General features: G+C 46.8%; 1 protein-coding gene across 3 annotated transcripts in view; it reads left to right on the top strand.

Annotated features, from left to right (window-relative positions):
- Positions 1–26,996, top strand: part of NTRK3 (neurotrophic receptor tyrosine kinase 3) — a 204,031-nt gene that overhangs the window by 50,815 nt on the left and 126,220 nt on the right. For all 3 annotated transcript variants that reach the window (XM_058847127.1, XM_058847128.1, XM_058847129.1), the window contains exons 4-11: positions 1,931–1,999; positions 9,222–9,379; positions 11,652–11,794; positions 12,369–12,510; positions 14,644–14,940; positions 18,333–18,356; positions 19,154–19,224; positions 20,953–21,055. In XM_058847127.1, the coding sequence (XP_058703110.1) occupies positions 1,931–1,999; positions 9,222–9,379; positions 11,652–11,794; positions 12,369–12,510; positions 14,644–14,940; positions 18,333–18,356; positions 19,154–19,224; positions 20,953–21,055 (1,007 nt within the window). The remainder of the gene's footprint in view (positions 1–1,930; positions 2,000–9,221; positions 9,380–11,651; positions 11,795–12,368; positions 12,511–14,643; positions 14,941–18,332; positions 18,357–19,153; positions 19,225–20,952; positions 21,056–26,996) is intronic.

Genomic DNA, 26,996 nt, shown 5'->3' with positions numbered 1-26,996 from the left:
ACGATCATGCTATTTTTGATTCCCTTATTTGCGTGGAAAGCCTGTTGTTTTTCCTCTTCTCTTTCAGAATCCAATTTTCTCTTGACATTTCTGCCTAATGTAGCAAAACATGACCTTTGAGAAAGGACATTCCAGCGAGATTCACTCCCTCCTCTGCATTTCTGCCTCTCTCCCACATCTCGCTGTCTCTCATGCATCCCCTTTACGCTTCCTTCTTCTCCCTGGGCTGGGGGAGGGAGTTTTCTGTCTCACTTTTCAGTAACAGTGAGTTGCTCCTTCCCCTCCCACTTTTCATCTGTCTTTGCAAAATTTCCAGGTGCTCAGTGCTCTGGGGTAGATAAAGAAGGGAGTCTTGTAATGTTTTCCTTCCCCCCTGCTTAGCTTTACTTGCCTTTTTTGCCAGTCTTTATCAGAGACTGGAAGGAGTTTGCCTAGAGACGTGGGAATGGTGGGATCACAGTCATGTGAAATGAGGTACCTGTGGTTTGCCGTGGTTCCCACAGCGGGATAGTCTGATGTGAAGCAGAGCCAGAATTTAAAAAGGCAGCACTGTGCCATCATTGTGTTTGGGCTTGTTCTTCTGCCAGGCTTGTGGAGAGCCTTTGGGACGACGCTTTGCTGTGTGAGCAGCTTCCCCACTCCTAATTGCAGAGTTCTGTGCAGGTGGGACAGGACCAGAATTGCTTTCCCCTTGCTGAAACTCAGTGTAAGGGAAGAAATGAATTTGTCATTCCAAATCCTTGTGCATTAGACTTGTGCCAGCAGGAGCCATTCAGGGGTTTGCTCTCTTGATTTTAGCACTTATTTGCAAATCAGACAGGGTTTGGGGGCTGGGCCTTGCATGACTGGGCTGCCTCAGGTCATGCCTCCTCTCTGGCCAGCCCAGAGTTGAATGAACCTCAGGTGATTCCTGCCTCTGGCTCTCCATCGTTGCTCCGTGGGCCAGGCTGAGGCAGAGGGGCTGCCCTGCCTGCCTGTGGCTCTCAGCAGGGATGGATTTGGTGGAGGATGTGAGGCAGCACCTGCTGGGTGTTCTGGAGGCCAGCAAAGAGATTGAGCATTTGGGGCTCTCCCAGAGCCTGTGATCACCCGTTCCTCTGCTCACTCACCCCATGGGCTGGTCACTTGGTTGGTGGCTCTCAGGCTGGCCAGGTGTCCCTGGGAGGGCTGGCCACAACAGAATGTGTTTCATTACCATCTTTTTGTGCTGTTAGAAACTGGGGGCTTTTCTCCATCTGCTCACCCTGCTCCAGACACATTTCTTCCTCTTGTTTTTATTAATTCAGATCCTTTTACATTCTTTCATCCTCTCTGGCTTTCAGCTAAAGAGAAGATGTCTGCTGGGTTGCAAAGCTCTCCCAGGTAGATGAGATTTATGTTTTTGCAAGTTTGGGCAGATGGAGAGAGGGATGGGGAGCTGTTGGCTGCTGTAGCAGTGGTACCCCTGGGTGCAAGCAGCACACAGCCATTCCGGGACACCTGGAACACACAGCTACTGCAGATCATATGATAACACCTTGGGTAATCATCGTGCTGTCATTTGAACCTGGCTGTTACTATTTTTAACATGAGGTTTGTACTTAATTTTTTGTTCAAGTTCTGAAATTAGACTTGTTCTTTTTGCTTATGGTTGGTTGAGCTCCAGATTCATGGGTAAGAATCAGACATTGGATTTTCTTTTTTCTTAACATTGCAGCAGGATATAAATCATTTTTCCTCTTAAAAAAAAAAAAAAGAGATGAGAAACTTTCATTTGGGTTTGTCCTCATTAAAATCTCTCATTATGAAATCTGAACTTGAGTTCTAAACTGCTTGACAGCCTCCCCATTGAGGAGGACGATGAGCTCTGTGGAGGTGGCAGGGCCATGTGCAGGAAGAATTATTTACAGTGACTACTTTTTTTCTTTTTTTTTTCCCCCTTAATTTTCAGAGACCTCTCCGGGAACCGGCTCACCACTCTGTCATGGCAACTCTTCCAGACACTGCGACTCTTTGAACTGTAAGTCCCACCCTGGGGGTATCTCCTGGGAAAAGACTGGAGGCTGAGAGGAGGAACAATTTCCAAATAGAGCTATTTTGAAGCCAGTGAATAATTACCTAAAACTCCAATGGGCAGCAACATCCTTGGGAGGCTTTCCTGGGTATGGGAGCACCAGAGCAGAACTGCTTCTCTTTTAACTTCACAGCAGCTGGCTAATTAACATTGGGATGATGAACAAGTCATGCTCAGAGTGGTAAATGGTTGACTAACTCTGGGAGCACATTAGAAATACTTACTAGGCCAGATTTTGAGTGAATCTCATCGAACACTTGCTCTCATCTGTCGCAAGGTAGGGCTAACTGCTTTTCTTTAGCTGATGCACATGCTTTACAAGACTGCTTTTTAGGCCCATGATTGCCTCTCTCTCTGGCAATGGAGACACCTCCCAGCTCCGATGTGGGAGGTGATGGTACAGCTGTGTCTCCTGGGGCACTGGTGGCCTTCAGCCTGCTGAATTATTGATAGAGCATTCAGCATCGTGCTTGAAGAATAAGTGGACACGAAATCAATGGAACGTTGCCCTGATGACCTGTTTTGTTGAATTTTAGAAATAGTTGTTTGGTGGGTATAAAAAAATATATATGTAGGATTTGTCCCAGAGGATCCTGGGAAGCTCCATTCATCCTCACCCATGATCAATAGAGCTGTAAGCTAGAAGTGACTTATGAAAGAATAAAGACAGTCTTTCAAGTGGGAGTAAGTGTGTTATCACCGGTGTTACTGCAGTGTATTTTATTTCTGTCAAATTGTTAAATGAAAAATACTAATAGTGATATTAGAAAATGGAGAAACGCCCTTCTGGTGGTGAAATTTGGCTTGCAGAGTTAAAATGCTGAATTCAGAATTTGTCTCCTTGCTGATTACAGCTCTAAATATTTTTCAAGCCTGGCTTGAGTTTCAAGTTTAATAGCATGAGTCATTTGTATTCTTAGACCTTTACTTATTGTCATTGCACTGTCTGGCAAAACTCAGATTGATGATTGTTACCCAAGAGAGACCCAAGAGTGGAGGAGCAAATGGGGCTGCAGTCCTGAGCTGGAGGCACTTGCAGGGCCTGGGGTAATGGTGAGCCTGCAGATTAATGAGAATGCTTCCAAAGGGGCTTGTTTTTCTGTGCTTTTGCTTCATTTGGTCATATTTTGTTTCTTCAGGCACGTCCCAGGTCTGCCAGCTCCAGCCGGGCTCAAAATACCAATACCAAGCACAAAGGGAATTGAGAACCTGCTTTTTGGGCAGCAAAGGGTACTTCACCTGATGAATACATCTATATTGGCCTGATATGATCATGCTGGCAGGGAGCTGGTGTGCTTGGGGTGGCTTTGGATGGTGTCAGCAGAGTCATTTGGGGCCAGCACTCTGCAGTGTGGCAAGCGGGAAGGAGCTGAATTACTTGGCTCCAGTTGTGGCTGTGCTCTGAGCGGTTTTCTTGGAGATAAGAAACCCCTGTGAGCAAAAGAAGTGGTGCACAAAGAAATGTGGGAGGTCACAGGGCTGGTTGGTAGGAAGCCAAGATGGGGTGGGAAAGCAGTGCTGGTGTGGTGTGTGCTGTCCATGGTGTCCCACGGAGAGGTTTGGCATCGTGTGGGGCAGGAGCCTCAGCTGAACCTTTCCTGCTTCAGGCTGTGGAAGGTGTCTTGGCAAACCAAACTCTGGCACCAGCTCCAATTTAGCAATTTAAACCTACAAATGTGCCTGCCCACATTTAAACCTACAATTTAAACATTACAACCTAGCAATTTAAACCTACAAAAGGGCCTGCCTTGCTGTTGGCTGGGCTGGAGTAAGAGCATGGTCAAGTTCATTTTTCCTAAAGAATTGCCTTAGGTGCTTCCTGACAAATGGTCCCCTCTGAGTTCCTTGTAAGTAAGGACCCTTCATCCACATAAGCACAGCTAGGATGGAGATGACCAGAAAAATGTGGTGATGCTCTTCCCCAAACACGACAGGAGAAGGATATTTTATCTGATAGCACTGGGATATCAGTTTTTAAGGGGCAGGGGGATGTTCCTGCAGTGTTCTTCCTGGGGCCATGCTGAACCTTGGAATTGTTGTAAAGAAGGCAGCACAGAGGTGTAGCATGGGCTATGGACTCCGAATTATAATTCATATAAAGATGTTGGGAATTAAGGTAAAGACGTGTTACCTACTGTGAGGTGGTTGTGGTCCTGACTGCTAGGATGGGACCTGTTGGTGAGGAACAGCAGATCTCCAAGATGGGGAGAAATTACTAATGGATGCACAAAAGTGGGAAATACTGTATTTTTTTTTTTTTAGAAATGCAGAGGATGGGTGAGTAAGAGACAGTTTTTTGGCACACTGAGCTCCAAGGAGGCTTCCAGAACCTGGGAGGGAGATGGAATACATGGCCCACATAAAGTGAGTGTGAAACGCTGGTGAAAGCTAGAAAGGGAGATGCAGATTGACATCAGCCAAGGACTTGAAATTGAGCCAAAACTCTCTGGAAAGGGAGAAGGTGGTGAGCAGCAGAGGCCAATGCAGAGCCTGAGGAAGGCAGGCTGAGCAGCAGTGTTTGTGCACAGCAGTGCAGAGGCCAGAAGACTCCAGGGACACAGAAAAACTGGAAAGAGTCCCCTCTTCTCCAGAGGGTTACGTCTGCGTGGAGGGTTGGTGGAACAATTCGGTGCAGAGGCTCACCAGAGATGTCTTATGCTGAGTTCCAGTGCCCTTGTGCTATCAGGAAATCATGGATCCAGAGGAAGGAAAGTCATCCAAGCCAAAACCGTGACTTACAAGGAGGCAGCAGTGGAGCATGTGGTGAGGGAAGCGGTGGGAGGATTGTCTCCAGGAGGGTGCCGGGAGGAGAGGAGCTACAACTGAGTGTGACATGGAGATTGCCAAGGAACACGAGATCTGACAAAGCCACTCACAGTGAACAACGAGGAGTAAAGATCAGAAGAGTACTGGGCAGGTGGATGGCAACCTGGGGCTTGAAATTGCTGCTTGGCTGCATCCAAGGCATCGCAGCCTCATGAACGTGTATTGCTTTAAAGAAGAATATCTTGTTCAACGGAGCTGAGATTCTCCCCTGCTGACTCACTGAAGAAAGGATGGCAAAAATAAGGCACACTTCCAGAGAATATTATCTCTTACTCATTCAGGCTAGAATCAAGGCTTGGAATGGTCTCCAGTAACTCCAGTCCTAATTCCCATGGCACAGGCTGACCTTGACCAGCAGGTCTCAGACTAATGAGCACACAACTCTCCTAAGTCTGAAGCTGAGTGTGTGCAGGAAAGCATCTGACACATGCAACAGCTCATAAATGTTGGACTTAGAGCTTTTCTTATCCAGAAGTCACAGCTGGTTTCCTCTGTCATGTCCTTGGCTTCCTTTGTCATGTCCTCAGAGAGCTTAGAGCTGACATTTCAAGAAATTCCTTCCCGGAAAGACCTAAGACTCTGGATCCAATTACGTCTTTGGTTGTATAAAACCTTGTAGTCCTGAACATCTTGCTGCTCTGCCCGACCCATCAGCATTTCTAATACCAGCAGTCCCTGCCAAGTTGCCCTGCAGTACACTTCTGCAATGCTACAGCAAGAGGCTTTGGAGGGGATGGGGCACAGCAGCATCTCTGTTAATGTTTTGAGTCCAACTTAACATGGTCTGTGCCTCCAGCTTTGAAACTTATCACCACCAGCAGTCCCAGTAATAGAGCTGTGGCCAGTGGGTGCTTGCCTGCTCTCTGCATTAGCTGAGCCAGCTGTCAGACAGCACACACCACTCCCTGCCCCAGTCCTTCCCTTTCTATCCCAGCCCCTTCTGGCAGGGGTTCAGAAATAACAGTTTTGGTTGGATCACCAAGAGAAACCCTGGTTCTGGGAAATTAATAGGAATAAAAAAATTAGATTTTATTCCCTCTCTGCCGAGTGCTCTTTGCTTGTCAAGCTTAGGGAAGTGGCCTCAGTCCCAAGGTAGGAAGAGCATTTTAATTGTAAGAGTATGAAACCTTGGCAGGAATTTTATGTGAATTGAAACAGACAGGAGAAGTGTGGCAAGGATCTCTGCTGCCCTCTGAGAGGTTTTAGCTGCAGACAGCTTTGCTTTAGCTGATGAGTGGGGAGACATGGGACAGGGTGTGTGTCTCATTTAGCTGTCTAGTCTGGAAAAAACTGCTTGTGTGTGTGTGAAGTCCTTGCCTGTTCCAGAATACACTGGTGTTGATGGCATCCCACACTGGTCCACCCTGATGAAGGCTGTCCAGGCAGTTTTGGGAGACAGTGGGTACAGCTCACTGCAGGGAGCAAAGCTGGGCTCAACCAGGTGCCAGCAGCATCACTTTTGAAGGGTTGACTTGATGCCTGTATGCTCTAGGGTTTCAGTTTTGATGGGTCATTGTCCCATCAAATGACAACTCATGGCATGATTGGCACAATTTTCCTCTCTCCCAAACACAGTGTGCCTGTTTAGGGAAGGGGCTGTGCCCTGAGTACACCCTGCTGTCACTCTCTGCTGATGGTGCTGGTGGGTGGCTCTGTCTCAGGTGCAGGTTCAGCCCCTTTTTGGATGAGCTCCTTGAGTGACAGAGCAGCTCTGCTTGTGCAGAGCCCAGCTCCCATGAGGCTGTGATATTTGCTGTTTCTCACAGGCGTTCTCAGTTTTAAGGAGGGCTGAAGAAGGTGTGGGGGTGTGCACGGCTCCTGAGTGCCTGCAGCCAACTGAAGCTTTGGCAACAATTGCAGCCTGCATGAAAAAATGCCCTTTGGGTTTGTTTGTTCGTTCCAGGAATAAGTTGTGCTGGATGTGTCTCACCAAGGGCCCCTTGTCTCAGTTCTCACTGGGGTGCTGCTGCACCCATGCTCTGCTGCACACTGCAGTGTCCTCTGGTCCAACAGTGGGTCTTGTCCAAAGAGCACCTTGTGGTCCCCAAGCTGCTTCTCCTTCATGCAGGAAGAGAAGGTGCATTTATGTCCACAAGCAGGGGGTTGTAGGTAGTGGAGGTGTTTTACAGAAAAGTGAGAGGAAGAGTTGGAAGCAGCTGCAGCTCAATTGGTCCCTGCAAGGGGAGGAGTCTGAGAGGCGAGTTGGAGGTCCAGGTTTTGGATGGGTTTAGGATAGTGTGAGTGTGGAGTTCCCTATGCACCTCTCTGGGGAGCTGGCTGGCATGGCAAGGCACCAAGCAAGGAGGAAAGGGTATTTTCCACATGTTGGAAATGCTTTAGCAATGCATGTTAGGGACAGTGGGTGCACACATGTGCCCCTTCTACCCTCAGAGCTGTGCCAGCTGCCCGTGGCACTCAGCACATCCAGCGTGTGAGGGGAGTTAATTTGTGCAAAAGCCCCTCTGGGGGTCTCGATTAGAGCGAGTTACATCGCCGGTGTTGGGGCAGGTTGTGGGGAAGTTCTGCCCTGAAGCCCGTGGCTCCTGGATTATTCATGGCCCTTCATGAATTAGCAATGGGCTGGGAAAGCTGCTGTCTATTACTTACAGAGCTGCCCTTAAGTGCTGGGACAGCAGCTCTGCCAGCAGCCTCGTTTTGTGAGGATATTTGCAGCGGAGCAGAATTCCTCCCCCATTGCATCGGAGCTCCCCCAGCTCCCTGCCAGGTCCCAGTTCCTGATCTGCCACGGCTCTTACCCACACACCATCCCATGGCCTGTTGGTATCAGTGATTCTGGGGGGGCTCCTGAGAAGGAGATTCATGGTCATGTAGAAGAGGATGTAAAAGCCTGTGCAAAGCCCTGGCAGTACCTGTCAGAGCATGCAGGGAATGTCTCATCACTCAAATCCCACCAAATCACTGCGCTAATCTGCTCTGGCCTGTTAAATTTAGTGCTTTGGCCTTTGAGTTGCTTGTCTGAGCCTTGTACCTGTGTCACAGAGGTTTATTGTGCTTTTGGTGGGAAAGAAATGAACTAATGAAAAGCCACAGAGTGCAGCTTAACTCAGTGTTTGCTCTAGGAAAAAAATAAAGTCAGATGACATCTTGATGTATTTGAAAATGCAAAGTGGCATCATTAGGGTTCAGGTTTAGCAAGCCTGGGTGCTACCAGAAGACCCCTTCAGCTCCTCCTTTTGCAGCACTGTATTGACAAAACAGCAGCTGCAGATGTTTGGAAGGTTCTTTCCAAATCCTGTTAGTCGGTGAAATTAATTTTGTAAAAGCAAGCATGAATTTTGCAGTAACACATGGAACAGAGCAGGAAAAAAGCTTTCCCCTGTATGATGGGGGATCTAGATATCATGTGGAGAAATGGTTTGACCTTTGGGGATGCCCTTCTGCTTTGGGGTGACTGAGCTCATCTTTGGCACTGCTGGCTCTGCTGATCCCAACTTTCTTTGCTTTACAGATGTGTGGGGAGATATTTTGTTTGTTCAGGCTGTATCTCCTAGTTTTGCTCAAATTATTGTTGCAGATATCTTTGGTAACTCAGTCCTGGCTGAGCCCTGGGCTCTTCTCCCTGCTGGGACTTGCCCTTCTTGCATGTCCACAGAGACCTGCAGAGCTTTTAAAATGTAAATAAAATGGTTAATAGGTTGGAAAATCAATTATAATAAACATTCCTGGTATATAAACCATGTGTAAGTGTGGTTTAAATGAAGTACATTAAAGGCAGTGCTTTTCTCCATTTCTCCTGGCCAGGTCAGCAGGGTCTCAGCACAGTGCTGATTGATTTGATTAAAATGCATGTTCCCCTGCACATTAGCTTGTGTTCTGGGTCACCAGGAGCCTGTGTCTGTACAAGGAACTTGGGAGAAGAGCTGCCAGGTTCTCTGAGTGCTTGTGGGGGCTTGAATTGTGCTTAGCCCAGCAGAGTCTAGGAGCACCACTGAAGTGGGATTTGAAGGTGTAAATCAATATTTTAGGGCAGTAGAGAACTCTCTGTTCCTTTGCTGAGGGGTGACTCTTTTGGGTGTCTGGGTGACAGTGGACCAAGCCACAGTAGTGCAGATCTTGTGGTGAGAAACAGTGACTGCCCTGGGAGATGTAAAACCTTGTGGGCACTCATGAAGGAGATTGTGTGAACGCATGAATTTGTGACTGTGGAAAAGACAGGAATAATAATAAATGCCAGAAGACCCCAGGCTGATAATGGGGAAGATTCTACTTTAGCTCTTACATGTGCATGGTAGCCCTCCTTCTAGAAGATTCCAGAGCCAGGTGACAGCTCTGCTCATCCTTCCCTACCCCACCATCCTCTCTCACCTCTCTCTGCCTGCAGGAGACTAGAGAGGAACCTTTTTAACTGCAGCTGTGACATCCGCTGGATCCAGCTCTGGCAGGAGAAGAGTGAGGCAAACCTGCAGTACCAGGATCTCTACTGCATGACCATGGATGCAGCCATCATCACTTTGAAGGAGATGAACATCACCCAGTGTGGTAAGGATCCCTGGGCTGGGCATGAGGGAGGCCAGGAGGGATCCCTGTCCAATCCTGCACCTCTGGTTCAGCTATTTTGGAAACCTGATGTAGCAGGATCCCACCATGTGGTTGAGAACAAGAAGGTTGAAGCTGGTTGGGATAGTTTGCAGATTAAAAATAGAATATCTGGGTAAATGTGAGGCTGCTATTAATGTGCGTATGAAAGATATTGGGTGATTTGGGGCATTTTCTTCGCTGCATTGTTGCTGCTTGACAAAATGTCTGTAGTGAGTCTGTGTGATGTCTTGAAAAGAGCTGTTTCATGTAGATCTTCCTGTGCCTAACGAATCCTGGAAGCAGCATATTGTTAAAAGACACTGCCACTGAATCTTTTGTAATTACTCTTAGGAAATACATGTCTCTATTCATTTTCTTTTGTTTTATTTTTCAATTGAAATCCCATATCTGTAGGGAAGAGCCAGAAGTGACTTTATATCTCTTTCAGTTTCCTGCTGATGTTTAAAAGAGTCCAGCAGCCCCAGGAGCAACACGAGGCATGTTCAATAGCTATCCCTTTTTCCTTCACCTTGTTCACACATCAGCTGCCTGTTTGGTGTCAGGTTTTGCTCTGCTATTGCTATTACTGGAAAGCATCCTTTGCAGAGTAAGGAAAAAGAGATGTACCTTCCACAGAGCAATTAAACTGTCTGTACACAAGCAGCTGTCAAACTCACAGGCTGAAAAAAGGAGGAAAACCAGATTTTTATTTTTTTTGTAATCATCCTCTGTACTAGGGATTTGGGCTTGTTACTTGTAACAGTAGTAGACAAACAGCATTCACGTTTGGATTTGCATGACTTGTTTTTTTGTTGTTTTGTTGGTTAGCTTTGTTTTTTTTCCCCCAAGCTCACCCTGTCCCTTTAAGCTCTGGAAATTGGCCAAAATGTGCCTTCGTGTGGATGAACTAAAAAGATTTGAGAGTGCTGTAATTTCCGCCCCACATGGGATGAATAAAATGAAAGGATTAAACAACACCAAAAAAAAATCCTTAGGGTTCAGGGACAGAAGGAGAGATGGCTCAGTCAATGGTGGCATTAGACTGCAGGAGACAGCAGGGTGCTGATTTGGGAATAAAAACATGCTGGTGTGCAGGGTAAACACCTCCTCTGACCATGCAAACTCCTGGAAAGCAGGGAGGCACAGTGGTCTGCTTTCCTCCAGAGGAGTCTTTCTGTTCAAGCATTAAGACTCCCAGGGATGTTGTAAGGAGACCACATTTATCCTTGTCCTTTGGTGCTGAGGGCAGGCATGGCTTGGTGTGGCCATGTTTGATACCAGCTCAGCCTGGAGAAGACCACACGTGTCCTTCCCATCTCCCTCTCCTCTATTTCTGCTGCCTATGCAGCTTTGCCAGGTCTTGACTGCTGCTTTCTTTCTTCTGGCATCCCCCCAGTTGGTACAATGCTCCTTCCTTCCTGGTGTCACTCTCTGATGGCCATGAAAGGGTGTGTGTCCCCATCTTTGCCTTGGCATGGTGGATGCTGCTGCCCTGAGATGGGAGGGGACACTGGTCAGTTCACCTGTCCTGCTTACTCAGTTTGCTTCTGAAAACATCCCCTGTTCAAGAAGACTCTTTGGCCTTCTTGCAACCAGCACTGTCTTGTTTCATGTTGCAAGGATATTTGGGTGCCTGTGGCACCGAGTAAGGAACTGGTGTAAATCAGAGCCACCATAAATCAGTGACTCCCTCTGCTACCACCCAGGAAGAACAAGGGCACCTTCTATTAGGAGAGCTGCAGTTAATGTGAGGACACATCCTTGGTTGTCTTTTCTTGATTGTTATAAATTAGAGGGACACTTTCTTCACCTGGAATGCTGAGTGCTCTGTGCCTTGTCCCTGGGGGTGGGGATGCCTTGGATCCTCTCCCAGTACACGCAGTTTTCTCATCCCAGGTGACTGCCCTCGTGAGCAGCTTCCGTGGGAGTAGAGAGATGGGTACGGGGGTTGTGTGAGAGGAAGAGTGACCAGAATTGGACAGCAACTTTTGGATTCAAAGCTGATGAGAAGGTCTGCTCAGCTGGCACATCTCCAGTGTCTACATTTCCCCCTGTCCAGCACCCCTCCTTTTCTTGGTAGGGCAAAGCTGTTCTGTTGCCTCATGCTCAGCATCTCAGGGTGCTGGAGGCTGGTTTGGAAAACACCTTGGTGGTATCTATGTCCACACACTTCCTGTGGCTGGCTGTAGAAAATTCTGCCCCACACCTGAGTGTTTTTTTTTGGCTCCTCTAGACCTTCCTGAGATCAGTGTGAGCCACGTGAACCTGACGGTGCGGGAAGGGGAGAACGCTGTCATCACCTGCAACGGCTCAGGATCGCCGCTGCCGGACGTGGACTGGACAGTGGCCGAACTCCACTCCATCAACACCCACCAGGTAGGGGCTGCAACACCTCAGGGCTGCCTGTGCCCAGTGTGGCAAGAGCAAAGCAGCTGCTGAAGTTTCCCAGGTCCATGCATGCAGGCTTAGGTAGATGGTATGAGAAAAGAGAAATTTTTGTATCCAAAGGAAAGCTGAAGCTATGCTCTGTCCACATGAGAAGCTGGGGACTCCCAGAAGGGAGCAACACCTTTCCCCTGTATGGCTGGAAAGTGAAAATGAGAGAGTTTCAGAGCTCAGTGCTCCCTGATTGAATTAATTCATGTGTCCTCTGATGGAACTCCAGTGAAACTACCTGTTTGCAATAGCTAAGTAAGATTTTCTAGAGGCTGGCCATGCTTATCAATGCTACAATGCCATGGCTCTCCCCTTCCCAGTATTTCCTCTTACAAGATATGGTGTGTTTGATCAGGTGAGGAAATGCATCCCTTCACCCAGATCCCAGCTGTCTTTGGATTTTGGAGAGCTCCTCACACAGAAACTGCGATCCTCCTTTTCTGAGGGTGGTAGAGGGGAGGAAAGGAGCCACCGGATACTGATTTCTGTCTGCATTTCTCTCTGGGATTTTTAGACCAACCTCAACTGGACCAATGTTCATGCCATCAATTTGACCTTGGTGAACGTCACCAGCGAGGACAATGGATTCCTGCTTACCTGCATTGCTGAGAACGTGGTGGGGATGAGCAATGCCAGTGTGCTGCTCACTGTCTACTGTAAGTACCAGTGGAGAGACCTTGTAAATAGAGAGCCCAGAGGGGCTGCCCTGGGAGCTGTGTGAATGCACAGCACTTGCTACGCTTGTCTCATACGGGTTTTGTGGGTGAAGATTAGGAGGAGCTGAGCACAGCGAGATGGAGGTGGATCCTCATGCAGCTCTCTCTCTCAAATGTCAGTAATTTTGCTTTCCTGATGCTTCCATTAATCCAGAAATGAGCACAAGAGCGGGGAAGGAGCAGCAGTGCCACAGTGGTGGTGATGGGCATTTCCTGCCTGTGTCTTGGAAGATTCAATAGACTAAAGGAAAGCCATAGAGGGACTCGAAATCTCTTAACAAACACAAAGTTTCTTGTCTAGATGCTATGTGAGAGGTTCAATGGCACCCTTGCTAAAGACAGTTTAAAACTTGCCACTAATTTTAGGGATGTTCATGCTTCCTCTCAGGTCAGATCCTACAAAGTTAAACTGCAAAGGTCATATAAATGTGTGCGTGTCAAATTTGAACTGTTCACTTTTATCTGCAAGTAGCTCAACTTTCTTTGTGCTTTCTAATATAACAAAACCCTGACCTTAAAAGGAAGTTTACACAGCTTTGTGGTCTCAAGAAGCTGAGATTTGCTATATTTTGCTGTGTCTGTAATATTTGCCCTTACTCTGTAGTTTGAAAATCTGTTCCCCACCCCCAACCTTGCCATGTAGAGCAGAGAGCCTTGTGGGATTCTGGCTACTCTTGGTAAACCCATGCATGCTGTGTGATGTTTTACTACTTTCATCTTCCTTCCAGTAAGTGCTATTGATGGATTGAAGGATGGGGGTAATTAAAGTTCAGCCCAGCTCAGAGCTGACTGGTCAGCAGACAGGTGTTTTTTGCACGGTGTTTTAGCATCTGTTCCTCCACACCTTAAGCATGCCCATGCTTATTTTCACCTGTGAAATCCTCTAAGCTGCCGACAGATTCTGCTACCCTTGCTCTTGTTGCACAGAGCCATCACTCAGGCTGTAATTTCACACTGAAAAGATCTGGGTTTGTGTGTGTAGGTGGCTGCCTGTTTTGAATCCCCTTGCCAGGAAGATATGAACAAGCCACATGCAAATCTGGGCTTGTGAACGAAAGAGGGTGGCTGGGACACGACTGTGTGGTTCAGGGTAGATGGGCGCTGGTGGGAGAATTTTGCTGAGCTCCAACCAGCTCTGCACCTTCTTCTCTTCTGTCACCTTCACTGGCTTAAAAATTCACTGTCTTTTCTCACAAAGACGGGTCTGAGTTGGTATGTTGGCTTTCCTCCTTTGTGGGTGTCCAATGGATTGTCTTTGCAGCTGGATGGAAAAGGAGAGTTTTAGGGAAGACACACATCTTTGTGTCATGTATCTTTGCACAAAACTTGTTCTTCTAGTTCAGACCTTGCCAGCCTTGGGGTTTGGGACCTTATGTGTAGGCGTTGTAAATGGGGTTTCAGAAGCTATAGCAGAGCAACATTTGAATTCTTGGTGTGTCCCAAGGGGAAGACAATGCATATGCAATAAATTGCAGGTGGAGTTCCTGCTTTTCTTATCCCTCTCCCACTCTACTCCCTTTAATTAAAACACCCCTGGAGGCTGTTCGGCGAGTGAGAGCTCCTTTGGGATATTCAGGCAGTCGAAGCCCCCAAGGACAGACAGTCTCTGAGAGATGTTTGCTTCCACAGCTATGCAATCCAGAATTGCTCAGTGTGACTGGAGACCTCCCACAGGCACCTTGCACATGTGTAAAATAGCAGTGCTACGTCACCATGTCCTCCTTAATGGGAGCAGGCAGTCTCGCCAGGATCCCTTGGGGGAAGGAGAGCAGCAGTAGATTTGTGGACTGGCCAGTTCAAGTGTAATTGTTTCTGGGCTGGTGAAATTTCCATCCCTGTCTTTAATTTATACCCCTGTTTGGAAGGCCAAGAGGCCTGGCCATGGCTCAGACCCTCCTTTGAGGGAGGGTTGGAGTGGTTCTCCTGACAGTGCTGCTTCTTTACAGCCACCCATGGGAAGAGTAGAAGGAACAAGCGATTTTGGAGGTTTTCAATGCTCGTAGTTTCCGTGGTGCACAGAGTGGTGGCGTTGGGTGGAGGTTGCTGTGAGCCTGCCATGTTTCTCTCTGCTAGATCCCCCTCGCATCCTTACTCTGGAGGAGCCGGTGCTACACATGGACCACTGCATTGCATTTGCAGTGCATGGGAACCCAGCTCCCACCCTTCACTGGCTGCACAACGGCCAGGTCCTCCGCGAGACAGAGATCATCCGCATGGAGTTTTACCAACAAGGGGAAGTGTCTGAGGGTTGCCTGCTCTTCAACAAACCCACTCACTACAACAATGGCAACTACACGATTGTGGCTACCAACCAGCTGGGCTCAGCCAACCAAACTATCAAAGGACACTTCCTTGAAAAGCCTTTTCCAGGTAGGATATTCAGTTTGTCTCATCAGGGCTCCTTGCAATCCGAAGGTCTTACTATGGCCCTGCCAGTAATCTTTGCACTTCAACAAGGCCTTGACAACCCTTGTTGGCTTTGTCTGAATATCAGGTTGGAAGAGGTGACCCCTGGCAGCCTCTTCTGACCCGTGTGACTTTCCTACACAAGTGTACTTTGCTGTCATATGAACTCCTTAATGCTGGGAGAGGTGTTAACTGCTTTAGATAATTTTATTTTGCAGCATATTCTGCAGTGTATTTATTTATTTATTTTAAAGACCTTTAGGAATTTCAATGGGAATAGGATGTGAGTTTAGCCAATTATTTTGGATCTCCTTTTGAGTACCCCAAAGATGTTGCTGAGTTTTTTCTAGAGAAAGTATTCTGCTGTGTGGTAGTCATAAGCTATAGAAAGGAAAAGCCTTTGAAGTGATGCAGGCTGTCCCTTTGGTTTTTTCACTTCTAGCTTGCATTTGTGAAATGATTAAAGCTGGATGCAGCGGTGTCAGGATTGTTTTCTTTCTGAATGCAGTATGTGCAATTCCAGGATGACAGGGCTACAAAAGATGCGACAGCTCAATTAGTCACTTTGCATCAGTTTGCTGGGATTTCTTAACTGATTGCTTGGAATTCCCTGTTGTACTCCCTGGTGATTCACAGCTTAAGTGCAAAAAAAAAGCATTTGAGGACATGAAGATCTGTCTCTGGGAAGTGCCGTAGAGACTTTTGTGGTGGCCTGTCTGCTCCGTAGAAGCATCTTGGTCTGTTCCCTGACAGTGCAACACCACACTGGCCATCATGGAGTTAAGATCTGTGCTGCCTTCAGGAATGATGCCATGAGAAAGTGGCAGCTCTAAATTGGCCCCTGCAGCCCAAGAAAATCCAGCAAAATAGGGCGTTTGCTAAATATAGCAAAATACCAACGGTACTCTCATTTATTATTTATATCACACCATATATGTACACAGAGTTTTCCCGCAGGTCAAATATCATAAATGCAAACCCAAATCTCTGCCTTGAAGATCTGACAATTGAACAAATGAGCTGATATGGATGGGAGTGGAAAATTTGTGTTCTGACTTCAAGGATGCTGCCCTGTTTGACTATCTGACCTATTTATGTTTCCTTCTGTCAGGGCAGAAGAGCTAATCAGATGTAGGTGGGTGAGGAGAGGTGCACAGGTTTGCAGTCTCAGCTCTCTCAGGTCCCACCTTTGTGGCTCAATTTGCCCATCTGTGAAATGGGGCACCTCCTAAGTAGGTGCTGGACCCGCAGGAAAGGGGACAGATACGCTGTTCTGGAGAGCTGATTTTGGAAAGGGATCTGAGCCACACTGTGGTGTGGAAAAGCACACTGATGTTTGAAGAGCATCTTGTGTTACAGGCTCTGGGAAAATAGGGTTGTGTGAATATATATAAAATATTTACCTTGTGAATGCAGCTCTACCCAAGCCTCATGTGCTGTTGGTGTGGGGTGCTTGCTGACCCTAAACCATCTCTCAGCAGGAGCTGACCCATTTCCTTTATTTCTTCTGATCCAAAGTCCCAAGCCATCCCTCACCCTGGCAGACCCTGTCAGGCCAATGCAGGATGTAATTTACTTTCCTTGGAGCTTGTTGCTTCGTCCACTGCCACAGCTGACGTATACATTCACTACAGCTGACGTTTATAATCTCCTATTTGAAGGTAAATTCCTTCAGAAAATGCCACACATTGAAGGCTCCCCTGTGGCTCATTCAAGCCCCTTGTTGCTTACAGCAATTCACACATGCAAAGGCTTTGCTGTCACTACCCAGGGTGAGATTATTAGTCTTAATTAATTAATGAAAGCACAGTGCCTGGAAGACTTCTGTAAGCATAGAAAAGGACTTATGACCATGTATTTTAGAACTCCCTGGTCAAAAACCTCTCATTGGTAAAAGGCCACACTGCTTTCCATGCTGAGAGGAGCAAGGTGCTGTTGAAGCTGGGATCTGGGACATGTAAGCTCCATGCCATATCTGCCTTCTCTCTGATGCTGCAGGGCAGTGGCTCCCAGGACAGATTTGTGTCATTTCCTGTAAAAATCTCATTGCATATTGTCATTGGTATCTCTGCCACAGTCTACCAACTCTCTATTTAATCCACAAAGGTTAATGTACCTGTGATGAGTGTTCAGTTTTTTGGAAACTTCTCACAGAACTCAAGTTGGATGAAATGTCTTTGCTATTTTTTATGCTTGGAAAAACAGGGTTTAATAAAAAAAAAACAACAAACAACCTTTTTGTGCATTTCTGTTGAATTTGCTTAGTCCAGCAGAGCAAAATAGAAAGGGAAAAATGTAGAAGCAGCAAGAATTTTATTACTAGACTCTGCCTTAAAAAAGAAGGAAACATCTCCAAATAAAATATTTTTTTCTTTTTTTTTATATTTCCCCCCTCTTGCTAGAAAAAGCCAAGGAAAGTTACTTGTCTGCTTGACTTAAAACAAAAATATTTGTTCACGTTTTTTGCCCTGGTTTGGAAAGCCGTGTTTGTCACCTGGGGTTTGTTTAACTCCCCTTCCAAACCTCACCCATGCTGCAGTGAGAGCGTTTCAGCATCCTTCCAGGAGCCCTCTGCCAGCAAAGCTGTGTAAACTCCAGTTAATATCGGGCTCAGTTTTTTTCCACGGGCGAGTGAATTGGAAGCTGACGTGATTTTCACTCTGTGTAAACTGAGTGTCACCGAGGGCTTTAGACCTCATTGTCTGGGGCCTCAGCCACCTCTGGAGCTGAAGGAGCTTTGCAGAATAGACTGGAGCAGTCAGCAGGCTGACAGCAGCGCCTGCTGTGGTTGTCTTGGGCAAGAGGCGGCTCTTGGACAGCAACAGCCTCCATGTCCAGTTCAGAAGCTATCAGCTGTTCTGAGTCACTCATGAAAGAGGTCTCCTCTAGGTCTCCTCTAACTCCCAGCCCCAAGCAGGGCTCTCCTCCATGGGAGCTGGTCCTCATCCTTGAAGGATTTTATCCATGGGTGCACACTGCCATGCAAAGCAAAATCTGTTTCTCTCCCTTCTACCTCCATCCTGCAGAGCCCTGTGTGTCTGTTGAGCTTTGCTCACCTACTGCAAGCAGGGTTGTTTACCAATCATTCAAAAGTGCTACTTGTTCTCCATTTTGGCCTCACAGTAGCATCCTTCCCCTCCTCTTTCAGCCCAAGGTTCTCCATCCTGACCTCCAGCATCTCCTGCTGGCACATGCACTGCAATTTCCAGGAACAGTTGCCCAAGAGGAAAAAATATCAAAAGTTGGTTTCCTGGGCTCTTTGGGGTGGTGGAGTGTGTCTGAGGTGGGTGGGGAAGGAGACCCCTCTCCCTTTGCTGTGCTGCTAACTGTGTTGCTTCTCTTTGTCCTTTCCACAGAGAGTACGGACAACTTTGTCTCAAGTAAGTGTCTCCTTGTCTTTTGAATACTGTGGCTGGTTTGTTTCTGTGTTTTCCCCTTCCCCTCTGGGATTTACATAGCAAAAATGAGGAAGCCAGAAGCAGGTTGGTGGAGGTTGTGCAAAGCCCTGGTTTCCCTGTGCATGAACAAGATTGTTGGGGAGCTTATGATCAGCTCAGTAATCTCATGAGACGAGGAGATGTTCATCTGCCTCTAGTGGCTTCCTGAAGAGGATCCTACAAAGGAAATGAGGGTTGGTTGTGGTGTAGCAAAAGGGATCTTAATTTCATGCAGGCTGGGCTGTCCCCAACAACATCATCTCTCTGATGTGGGCTAGGATGAGAAGCAGCACTTGGTTGGGTTATGTTTCTTCAACAGATTCTTCCCTCCACCCCCCAAAACACCCCATGCATCACACACCACAAAAAGCATTCAAGTTTCTGTTTCTTCAGATCAAGTTTTGCTGGAGTCAGTTGTGTTTTAACCCCACTTAGCTCATTAGATTTCAGAAAACTAAGAAGAGGGCTCAAGGGTGGTGGGAACCTATTCCAGGACACCAGGCACCCAAATGTTTCTCATTTGTGAGTCTGGACCAACATCAGCATAGAGCTGGTCTGTGGTTTCTCTGCACAGGGAACTCTCTGATGGTTGATTTGTAGCTTCTGAAACAGAAAGTTGCAGCCTCTTTTAGGGGTGAACTGAATCTCATTAGGCTGGGCACTGCTGTTGGAATTGCTGGTGCCTTGGGAGTCCCATGGGAGCCACACTGAATTTTCTGTCTTTGGTGTTTTGGTTTCAGTCGGTGATTATGAAGTGAGTCCCACCCCACCGATCACTGTGACCCACAAACCAGAGGAGGACACTTTTGGGGTGAGTCCCGGTCTCTTCTCTACAGAACTGCCTTGCATTCATTCCTTGTTATTGATGACTCAGTATTTGTATTTCTCTGCTGTTTTGAGATGTTTGCAAGGAAAATCTCCTCTTTTATGACTTGACAGCAATCAGAAGAATTTTGTGGCTTGTGTCAGGCAGGTAAAATACTGACACAAACCATCTGATCCTCTTGGGTCTGCAGTGTGGAACCAGGGAACTCTTTGAAAACACGGCATCCTGTGAAGTTTCTGCTGGCAGGGTCAGGAATTTTCACTCTAAAAAAGTAGCACCCAGAGAACAAACAAACAGGCAATTGTGTGTTTTGGACTGTTATTGATCTGTTAAGCTTAGCCTGGTGAGGGACCTGGGTTTCGTTTGGTTCAATTCTGTTTGCCCTCTCTCCTGCTGTGCAGGACATGCCTAAAATGAAAAAGGAAAGTAAGTCTAGGGCTTATCAGATCTCAGCATTGTCTTTCTTCTGCAGAATCCCGGTAGAAAAAAGAAAAAAAAAAAGTGTGCATAAGTATTAGAAGAAAAAAAATTAGCATGTTACACAATTGCTCTGATTCTGTGAAAGTTTTAAGATACTGAAATCCTTGAGGTGTCAACAGAATAAGCAAAACTCAGTCCACCCTGGTTTCAATTCTCATCTAACAGAAAACCTTCTTTAACTGAAGTGGAAGTTTCGAACAGTGAGGCTAGAGCAATAATGCACACTGATTATTAAATATAGAGCACAGAAAACAAGCTGGGGATGAAAATAGAGTGTGGTAAAATAAAAATTAAAAATATCATAACAAATGTACCAAGAACGGGGAAAAGGATTGCAAAATGAAATTACTTCTTCTTGGTTAAATGATGTATTTTCTATTATAGCAGAATACAGTTTTGTAAAAGGAAGCGAAGTCTAAACGCATCACAAGACCTAGTACAGAACAATTGGACACATGCCAGAGAAATTGTTGTTTACATCAATGCAATAAAAGTATTTTGAGCAAAGTCTTGAACGAATAAATATTCATAAATATTAAAATAAGCCTGGGATTGTAAACCCTTTAGGGCAAGGAGGTTTTCTCTCCCTGCTTGTACACTGCCACAGTGTAACCACAGCTCCAGTGAAGGACTTGGACATTGCTGTAGTATAAATATTTACCAGTAAAATTACAGTAAATAGGGAACTGTTAGAGGCTTTTGAAAAACTCAGATGTTTTATGGGGGAAAACTTCTTAGTTCTACTTAATTTCTTCTGTTTTCTCTTTGTGTTGTATTATTTTCCCTCACTCTGTCCCGAGGGATGTTTGGATGGAGGCAGAATTGTGTTCCCAGCTGAGCTTTGAATAGCTTTAGTGTTGTAATGTCATGGCAAAGAGGTGATGTCAGAAATGGAGGCTTGGGATGTGATGCATGAAGGGAGAGCCCAGGCATTGGAGCAGAGGTCTTTTTTCCCTGCAGATATAAGGAGTGAGAGGCTGGGGAAAACTGGTGCCAGAACAGCATCACTGATGGGGAGACCCCAGACCTCCCAGTCCTGCAAAAAGCCTGTAATGCCTCCAAGCTGTGCCAGGGCCTGCTGCTTTAGCTTGTGGTTTCCTCCATAGCTAAAATCCACAGGGCTGCAGCAGCTGGTGTGAGCCTATGGAAAGGTTAACTGGGCAAGGAGGTGCTGTATTTCTGATTTAGATTCCTAAATTCCTCTGTGTTCACTCTCAGGCTTTTTCCTTCCAGGTTTCCATAGCGGTTGGGCTGGCAGCTTTTGCTTGTGTCCTCTTGGTCGTCCTCTTTATTATGATCAACAAGTATGGCCGGCGGTCCAAGTTCGGGATGAAAGGTAGGTGCAGTCGCTTTCCCCGAGCAGGAGGCACCTTCCAGGATTGCCCGGCTCTTGTAGCACACGTGGAAAGGTGTTGTGGCTTTATTCCTACAGTGCAAAGCCCTCTAAAGGGAATGCAGTCCTCTTCTGATTGTTGAGAGAGTAATGGAGACAAGTGGGCTGGTGGTTCTCACCTCTGTGAGTGGGCAGAAGTGTGGATGTGTGTGATCTACAGGCTGTCCAGCAGAGCTTTGAGCCTGCTCCCTCCAGCCCGGCGTTGTGTTCAGGACACCATGGTCTTGGGTGAAATCTGTTTTATGGACTTGGTGGTGCACAGGCTCGCCCTGCACTGGCTGCAGAGCACAGGGTGTGCAGGGGGGAGCAGAAGACATGAAATTGGTTTAAGTTCTGATGGGAAGGCAGGTGCAGCCACTCTGTGCCTATCTGTGAGTGGGGACCGAGATGCTTCTCTCACGGTATGTCCATACTGGGAAGGCAGTGGTGTGGAAGGTCTCTTTCTGATGACTCTCTGATGAAAGATTTCCCCCACTGTGTCATGAATAATGACTTGAGAAATTCATTTTGAGTGTCACTGATAGTGACTGGGAGGTGAGAAGGCGTTTGATGTTTGCCAGGCAGAGCTGGTCTCTGTCCTACCGACACCAGCTCTGTGATGTGACAGAGGCAATGCCAGAAGTAGATGATTCTGTGCCATCTGCTTTTTGTGACTGCTGGTATCTCCAGCTGGGCAGCGTTGGTGGTGCCCGGTGAAGGCTGAAGGAAGAGCCTTCACATGACAAAGTAGTTCCCAGCCTAACTGGTGGCTCATGCATGCACTGTTTGAAGCCAGGCTTTGACAAACATGAGGCTCATGACTCCCCAGGCTCCCGAGTCACTGCCTGATTCCTGGGCTTGCTGTGGTCTGTGCTGCAGGGCAGGTTGATAGGTTTGGGAATGTTCCCTGCACTTGCCTAGGGTTTTGTTTTCTTCACGTAGACATTTCCTGAGTGGGTCCAGATGGGATTCTGGCTGGAGTTTCTCCTATGCATCCTATGGAGATAGAAGACAGGACATTTAATTAAATAGTGAATCCTCTACACCAACTTAGGAATATTTAGTCCATATGTCCAATGATAAGAACCATCTGGTGGAGTGTACTGACTGGTGGGTGGAGTAGAGGAATGGAAGACATGGTTCCTGGGATCAATTCCCAGCACTCCTACTGACTCACTTAGTGGCCATAGGCAATTAGCTGTCTTAACCTCTGTCTCTGCTCTAATTTCCCCATCTGTAAAACTGGGATGATGTTATGTGCTTTCTGGAGGGATTTGTCAGAACACTTTGGAAGTGCTTGGGCACGTGCCACTGATGGAGCTTTGAGATACAGATATGAAAAGGAAAAGTAACATCTGACCCTTTGAGGAATCAAAGAGGAGTGAAGTGAGCCTAATGTGAGTAACGAGTCTCGGTGAGCAGATGTGTGTACGTGTTTAGAGGTGTTTGGATAAATTTGTCAGTGGATATTCTGCATTCCCAGAAACCAGAGTGGTGCCGTGATGGGCCCTTGTGTGTGAAGTTTAATAGAGGCAAAATTGTTTAGCTAGAAATGTTTTCTTTCCTCCTCATCATGCCGTGTTTCTTCCAATTCTGATATGTAACCACAACCCTGCAAAGTTTCTGCAAGTTTTATTGGCTTTGCTTGGAGAAATGGAGTTGACAGAAGACAAATACATCTTCAAAAAGAGGGAGATTATTAAGTCACAATTGTCATAGACACCACTATAGTCTACTCACACTGCCTGAACCCTGCTCTGCTCAGTTAACTCTTGGGCAGGAGGCATCCTTTATGGCACCCAGTGTGTTATCATTTACTTAAGGAAAAAAAAAAATCCAAACCCTGATTCTTTTTGGGCAAGTGCATCTCTGATTCAGGAGCTGTTTGTTGCCAGCTGATATGTTGCCACTTGTTGTTGAAATCCCAGCTTGGCAGGCCTGCAGGAGCAGGTTTTTCCTGTTGATTTTGTCAGATGCAGAACATTGTGTGCTCTTGTTGGACATGTTACCTAAAACACCTCATGAGTCTTTCTGACTACATCTTTTTCCTTCTGCTTCTCCTAGTGTTGAGCAGATGGTTTATTTCCTAGAGAGAGGTGAACGTGGACTGACAAAGTTGGATGTCACGTTGGGTTTGGAAGGCTCCCTGGGCCAGCCTGCTGGATTGCCCACCAGCCTTAGAACCAGGCTGACAAGTGTCCAACATCCCAGCTGCCTGTGCTGGAGAGAAGTTGTTGTGGCTTGAGGGACGTGTGCTGGGAGAGGACTCCGAGGGGATGGCCTGTCCAACTTTGTCTCCTTCTGGCTGGTAGCACACCCTGGGAGCTCTGCAGCACAGCTCAGAGCCAGCCCCTCACTGCTCCAGCAGCAGTGAAGCGGTGGGAAAGCCCGCGGGGCCAAGCGTGCCTTCGCCAGGCTGGAGCGCTGGCACCAACAAAAGCTCCTTTGAGAGCGGCTCTGACGCGCTGTGCTCCTCAGCTGAGCTCGCCCAGCCTGGCTCCAGGCCATCCCTCCGGAGAGGACATTCATTAACACGGAATGGAGGAGGTCAGATCCCCTTTCTGGCTGCCTGTCGGCTTTGGCTGCTGGAGCCGGGAGGGAACAGGGGTGGGCTGAGGCAGCTGGGGGGAGCCGGGAGATCTCTGGAGCTGGGGTGGTGGAGGCGGCAGGGAAATGGCAAACAAAGCTCCTTTTTGTGGCAAGTGGTGTTGCATGAGCAACAGAGAGGCAGTGGAAGGAAAACCACTGGGAAAAATGAATGTTAAAACTGAAATTCGTTGAACTTGCAGAAATGCAACCACTTGCTGAAGGGTGTTGTGTCCAGAGGGGCGGCTGGGATGCTTTTTAAAGCCTTGCATTAGTGTGAGAAAAAGAAAAGGGTCTTAACAAGCAAGAAATTGAAATTTGGAGTCTTTTGGTTTACTCTGTGTCCCAAGAGGGTGTTTATTTTGGATGGGATAGACAACATGGGAATAAGGAGCCCAATATCCTGCTCTCAGTCGCTACTTGCTCCAACTCTGGGGTCAGTGTCCCTCCTTCTCTGACTGCCCACCTCACCTCCTGGGATCAGGCTTGTCACTGCAACCCTTGTAAGCAGTGTCTTCCAATCCAAGTTTAATCTCAGCAGATGACAGGAAATGAAATTTTGTAGTATAATAAAAAAGCCACATGCAAGTCCCAGAACTAAGAAAAATTAAATTTCATGAAAGAGTAATAATGGCACAGAAAAGATCTGGGGCATACAAAATATTTGGATGGAACAGTGATGGAGACTGTAAATACTTAGGTTGATGGACTGAAATATATTCCCCTTTTACTTGTTTTCTGTTACATTTGCAGTGCCTCGGGATGAAGGATGTGTGCTCATGCATATCTGTGTGATGTATTCCTGCTGCTGCACAACTTCTGTAAAAACCAAATGGAGTTAGCAGAGATATGCAGAGAAGGGTGCTAGAGAAAATCTAGAGACAAGGGCATTTGTAGTTTTGCTGAGATTAACTGTTTTCCAGGCTGGGATTAAAAACTACTTCCATTGTCCGAAGAAGGTTTTCTTCCTCGAGTGGAGCCAGTGCCAGCTAATGGTTTAGCCTTAGTTACAGCTGGCAAAGAGTGGATTGTTTTTAATCTGATTTCCTAAAGAAATAAGGTGTGTGGTCATGCTGCCTCTGCACCCATACAAGTGTGTGTGCACAGCTCTGCCTGCCTGGATTTCCCCTTTCTGTACTGCAGCTTCTGGATGTGCTGGCCAGTTCCACCCAGAGGAGAGGAAAAAGGTCTTACAGAGGCTTTCACAGGAATCATGGACGTAGGGGAACTTAGTAGAATGACAACTCAAGTGATGTCCTGCTGATAAAAATGCCTCAAGCCTTTCTGGGCGTTGCAGAATTCATATGGAAGCTCAGCCTTGGACAGAAAAACACAGGGATCAGGCTTTCACGGGGTCTGCTGTGGTGGGTGGTTGTGCACGTGTGTGCACATGCATAGATGTGTTTTCTTTCTGAATAAGCAGAAACAGCAAAGGAGGTGGGGGGGAACCAAATGAACAGTAAACAAATACTGCCCACGCTTTCTGTAATGTTTGTGGAATCCCATTGCTATCAGTTTATTTGATATTTGCTCTAATAGCCCTGATCAAAGTGCTGGCACTGCTGATGTGCATGTGGATGTCAGAAATACTTGCAGAGCTGTTCCATTGTAATTTAGTGTTAGTTAAAAGGTACTTAAAGCAGTTGCCTATTTGATTATGATTGGGGGCCATTAACATTTTTTTCCATAAACAGATGGTTACTGTCCGCTGAGTTGATTGCAGAACAATTCCAGAGTTCTAATTCAGGAGGAGCAGCTCCTGCAAACATATCTTGGGTGCCTGGCTTTTTGCTTTTGTTGATTTGGGTTTTTAATTTCTTTGTTTAGTTTTCTTCTTTTTTTTTTTTTTTTTTTTTTCTCTTTTCTTCTCTTTCATTATGTAATTATTGCTACAGCTTCAAAGGGGGGGGGGAATCTATATCTATATCTATAAAATCTATATCTGTATCTATATCTATAGCTATAGCTATATCTATCTCAGAGCCATGACCTGCCTTTTAGATAAGGCTTAATTCTGACCCATGTTTCCTTGGTCAAGCCTGGCTATAGTCATACACTGATTTTATTCTTTTCCCCCATGATTATTTGTTGTATAGGCATGAACAAACCCTCTGCAGCCTGGAGAGCCTGCACATGAAGGGTTAGCTGCTCAGGAGAAATCTGTGATCAGGGCCCTTTCATTCCTTCCTCTTGGGAGCCTGCCATGTAATGGGAGCAGAGAGAAAGAGCAAAGTACTATCAATCTGGCACAGCTACAGCAGAGAAGCAGCCATATATCAGCAGCCACAGCTAATTACAGGGATTTGGGGATGTATGGCTCTCCAGAGCAATGGGCTGGAAATGGGAACCCATTGCTGCTGTGTTCTTTGAGCTGGGTGTGAGATGTGCAGAACCCTGAGGTGCTGAGTCCCCTGAAACATCTGAGCAGAGCAGCTGCATGGGACTGATGGAGTTCAGGGATTCTCCTTGCTGGTATCCTTCAGGTTGTTTGCAAATACCCTTGATATACTTCTACTCCTCAATATTACTTGGGTTTATTTGCCTGGGAAGTGGATTGAAAGGGCATGTGGTTTCACTGGGGCTTCCTTCTATAAATACCTGTTTATACTCTGCTGAAGTGCAAGCTGTGCTATTTTTATGTTTATTTATTTAATGCCTTCAAGGTGATAAAGCATGAAGCTCTTTGAGCTGCTGAATATTGCTTTCTATGAGTACCTGGAAGTAAGCTGTAGACAGGTGGGGGTCAGTGTCAGTCCCTTCTCCCAGGTAACAAGCAACAGGTCAAGAGGACAAGGTCTCAAGTTGTACCATGGGAGGTTTAGCTTGGATATTCAGAAAAAAATTCTTCACTGACAGTGTGGTCATGCATTGGAACTGGCTGCTCAAGAAAGGGATGAAATCACTGTCCCTGGAAGCATTAAAAAAAACCTATGTGAATGTGGCACTTAGGGATGTGCATAATGGTAGAACTGACAGTGCTAGGTTAATGGTTGTACTTAATGATCTTAAGAGATCTTTTCCAGCTTTAATGGCTCTATGTCAAATGCCTCACCCTCTGCTGTGCCACGCAGTCTGTAACTGGTGTGGTGCCATGAAGCCCTGGGTTCCTTGGCAAACCCTTGAGAGATCCCACCTGTCCCCTGAGGTGCTGTGACTGTGACAGGCTTCTGCTGCTCCTCTCTGCAAAGGCAGATCCACTCTCACTCCAGCAGTTAAATGCTCACACCCCTTGTCCCTCAGTCCCAGGTGGTGTTGGTCTGGTGGAGGCTTGGAAGGTGACAGTGCTTCATGGTGCTGCCTGAAGGAGCAGGGAGCCACT

This window comes from Poecile atricapillus, chromosome 11, assembly GCF_030490865.1.
Source record: "Poecile atricapillus isolate bPoeAtr1 chromosome 11, bPoeAtr1.hap1, whole genome shotgun sequence".
In the NCBI taxonomy this organism is placed as follows: Eukaryota; Metazoa; Chordata; class Aves; order Passeriformes; family Paridae; genus Poecile; species Poecile atricapillus.
The sequence above is the reverse complement of the archived record's forward strand: the minus strand, read 5'-3'. Positions and strand labels throughout refer to the sequence as shown.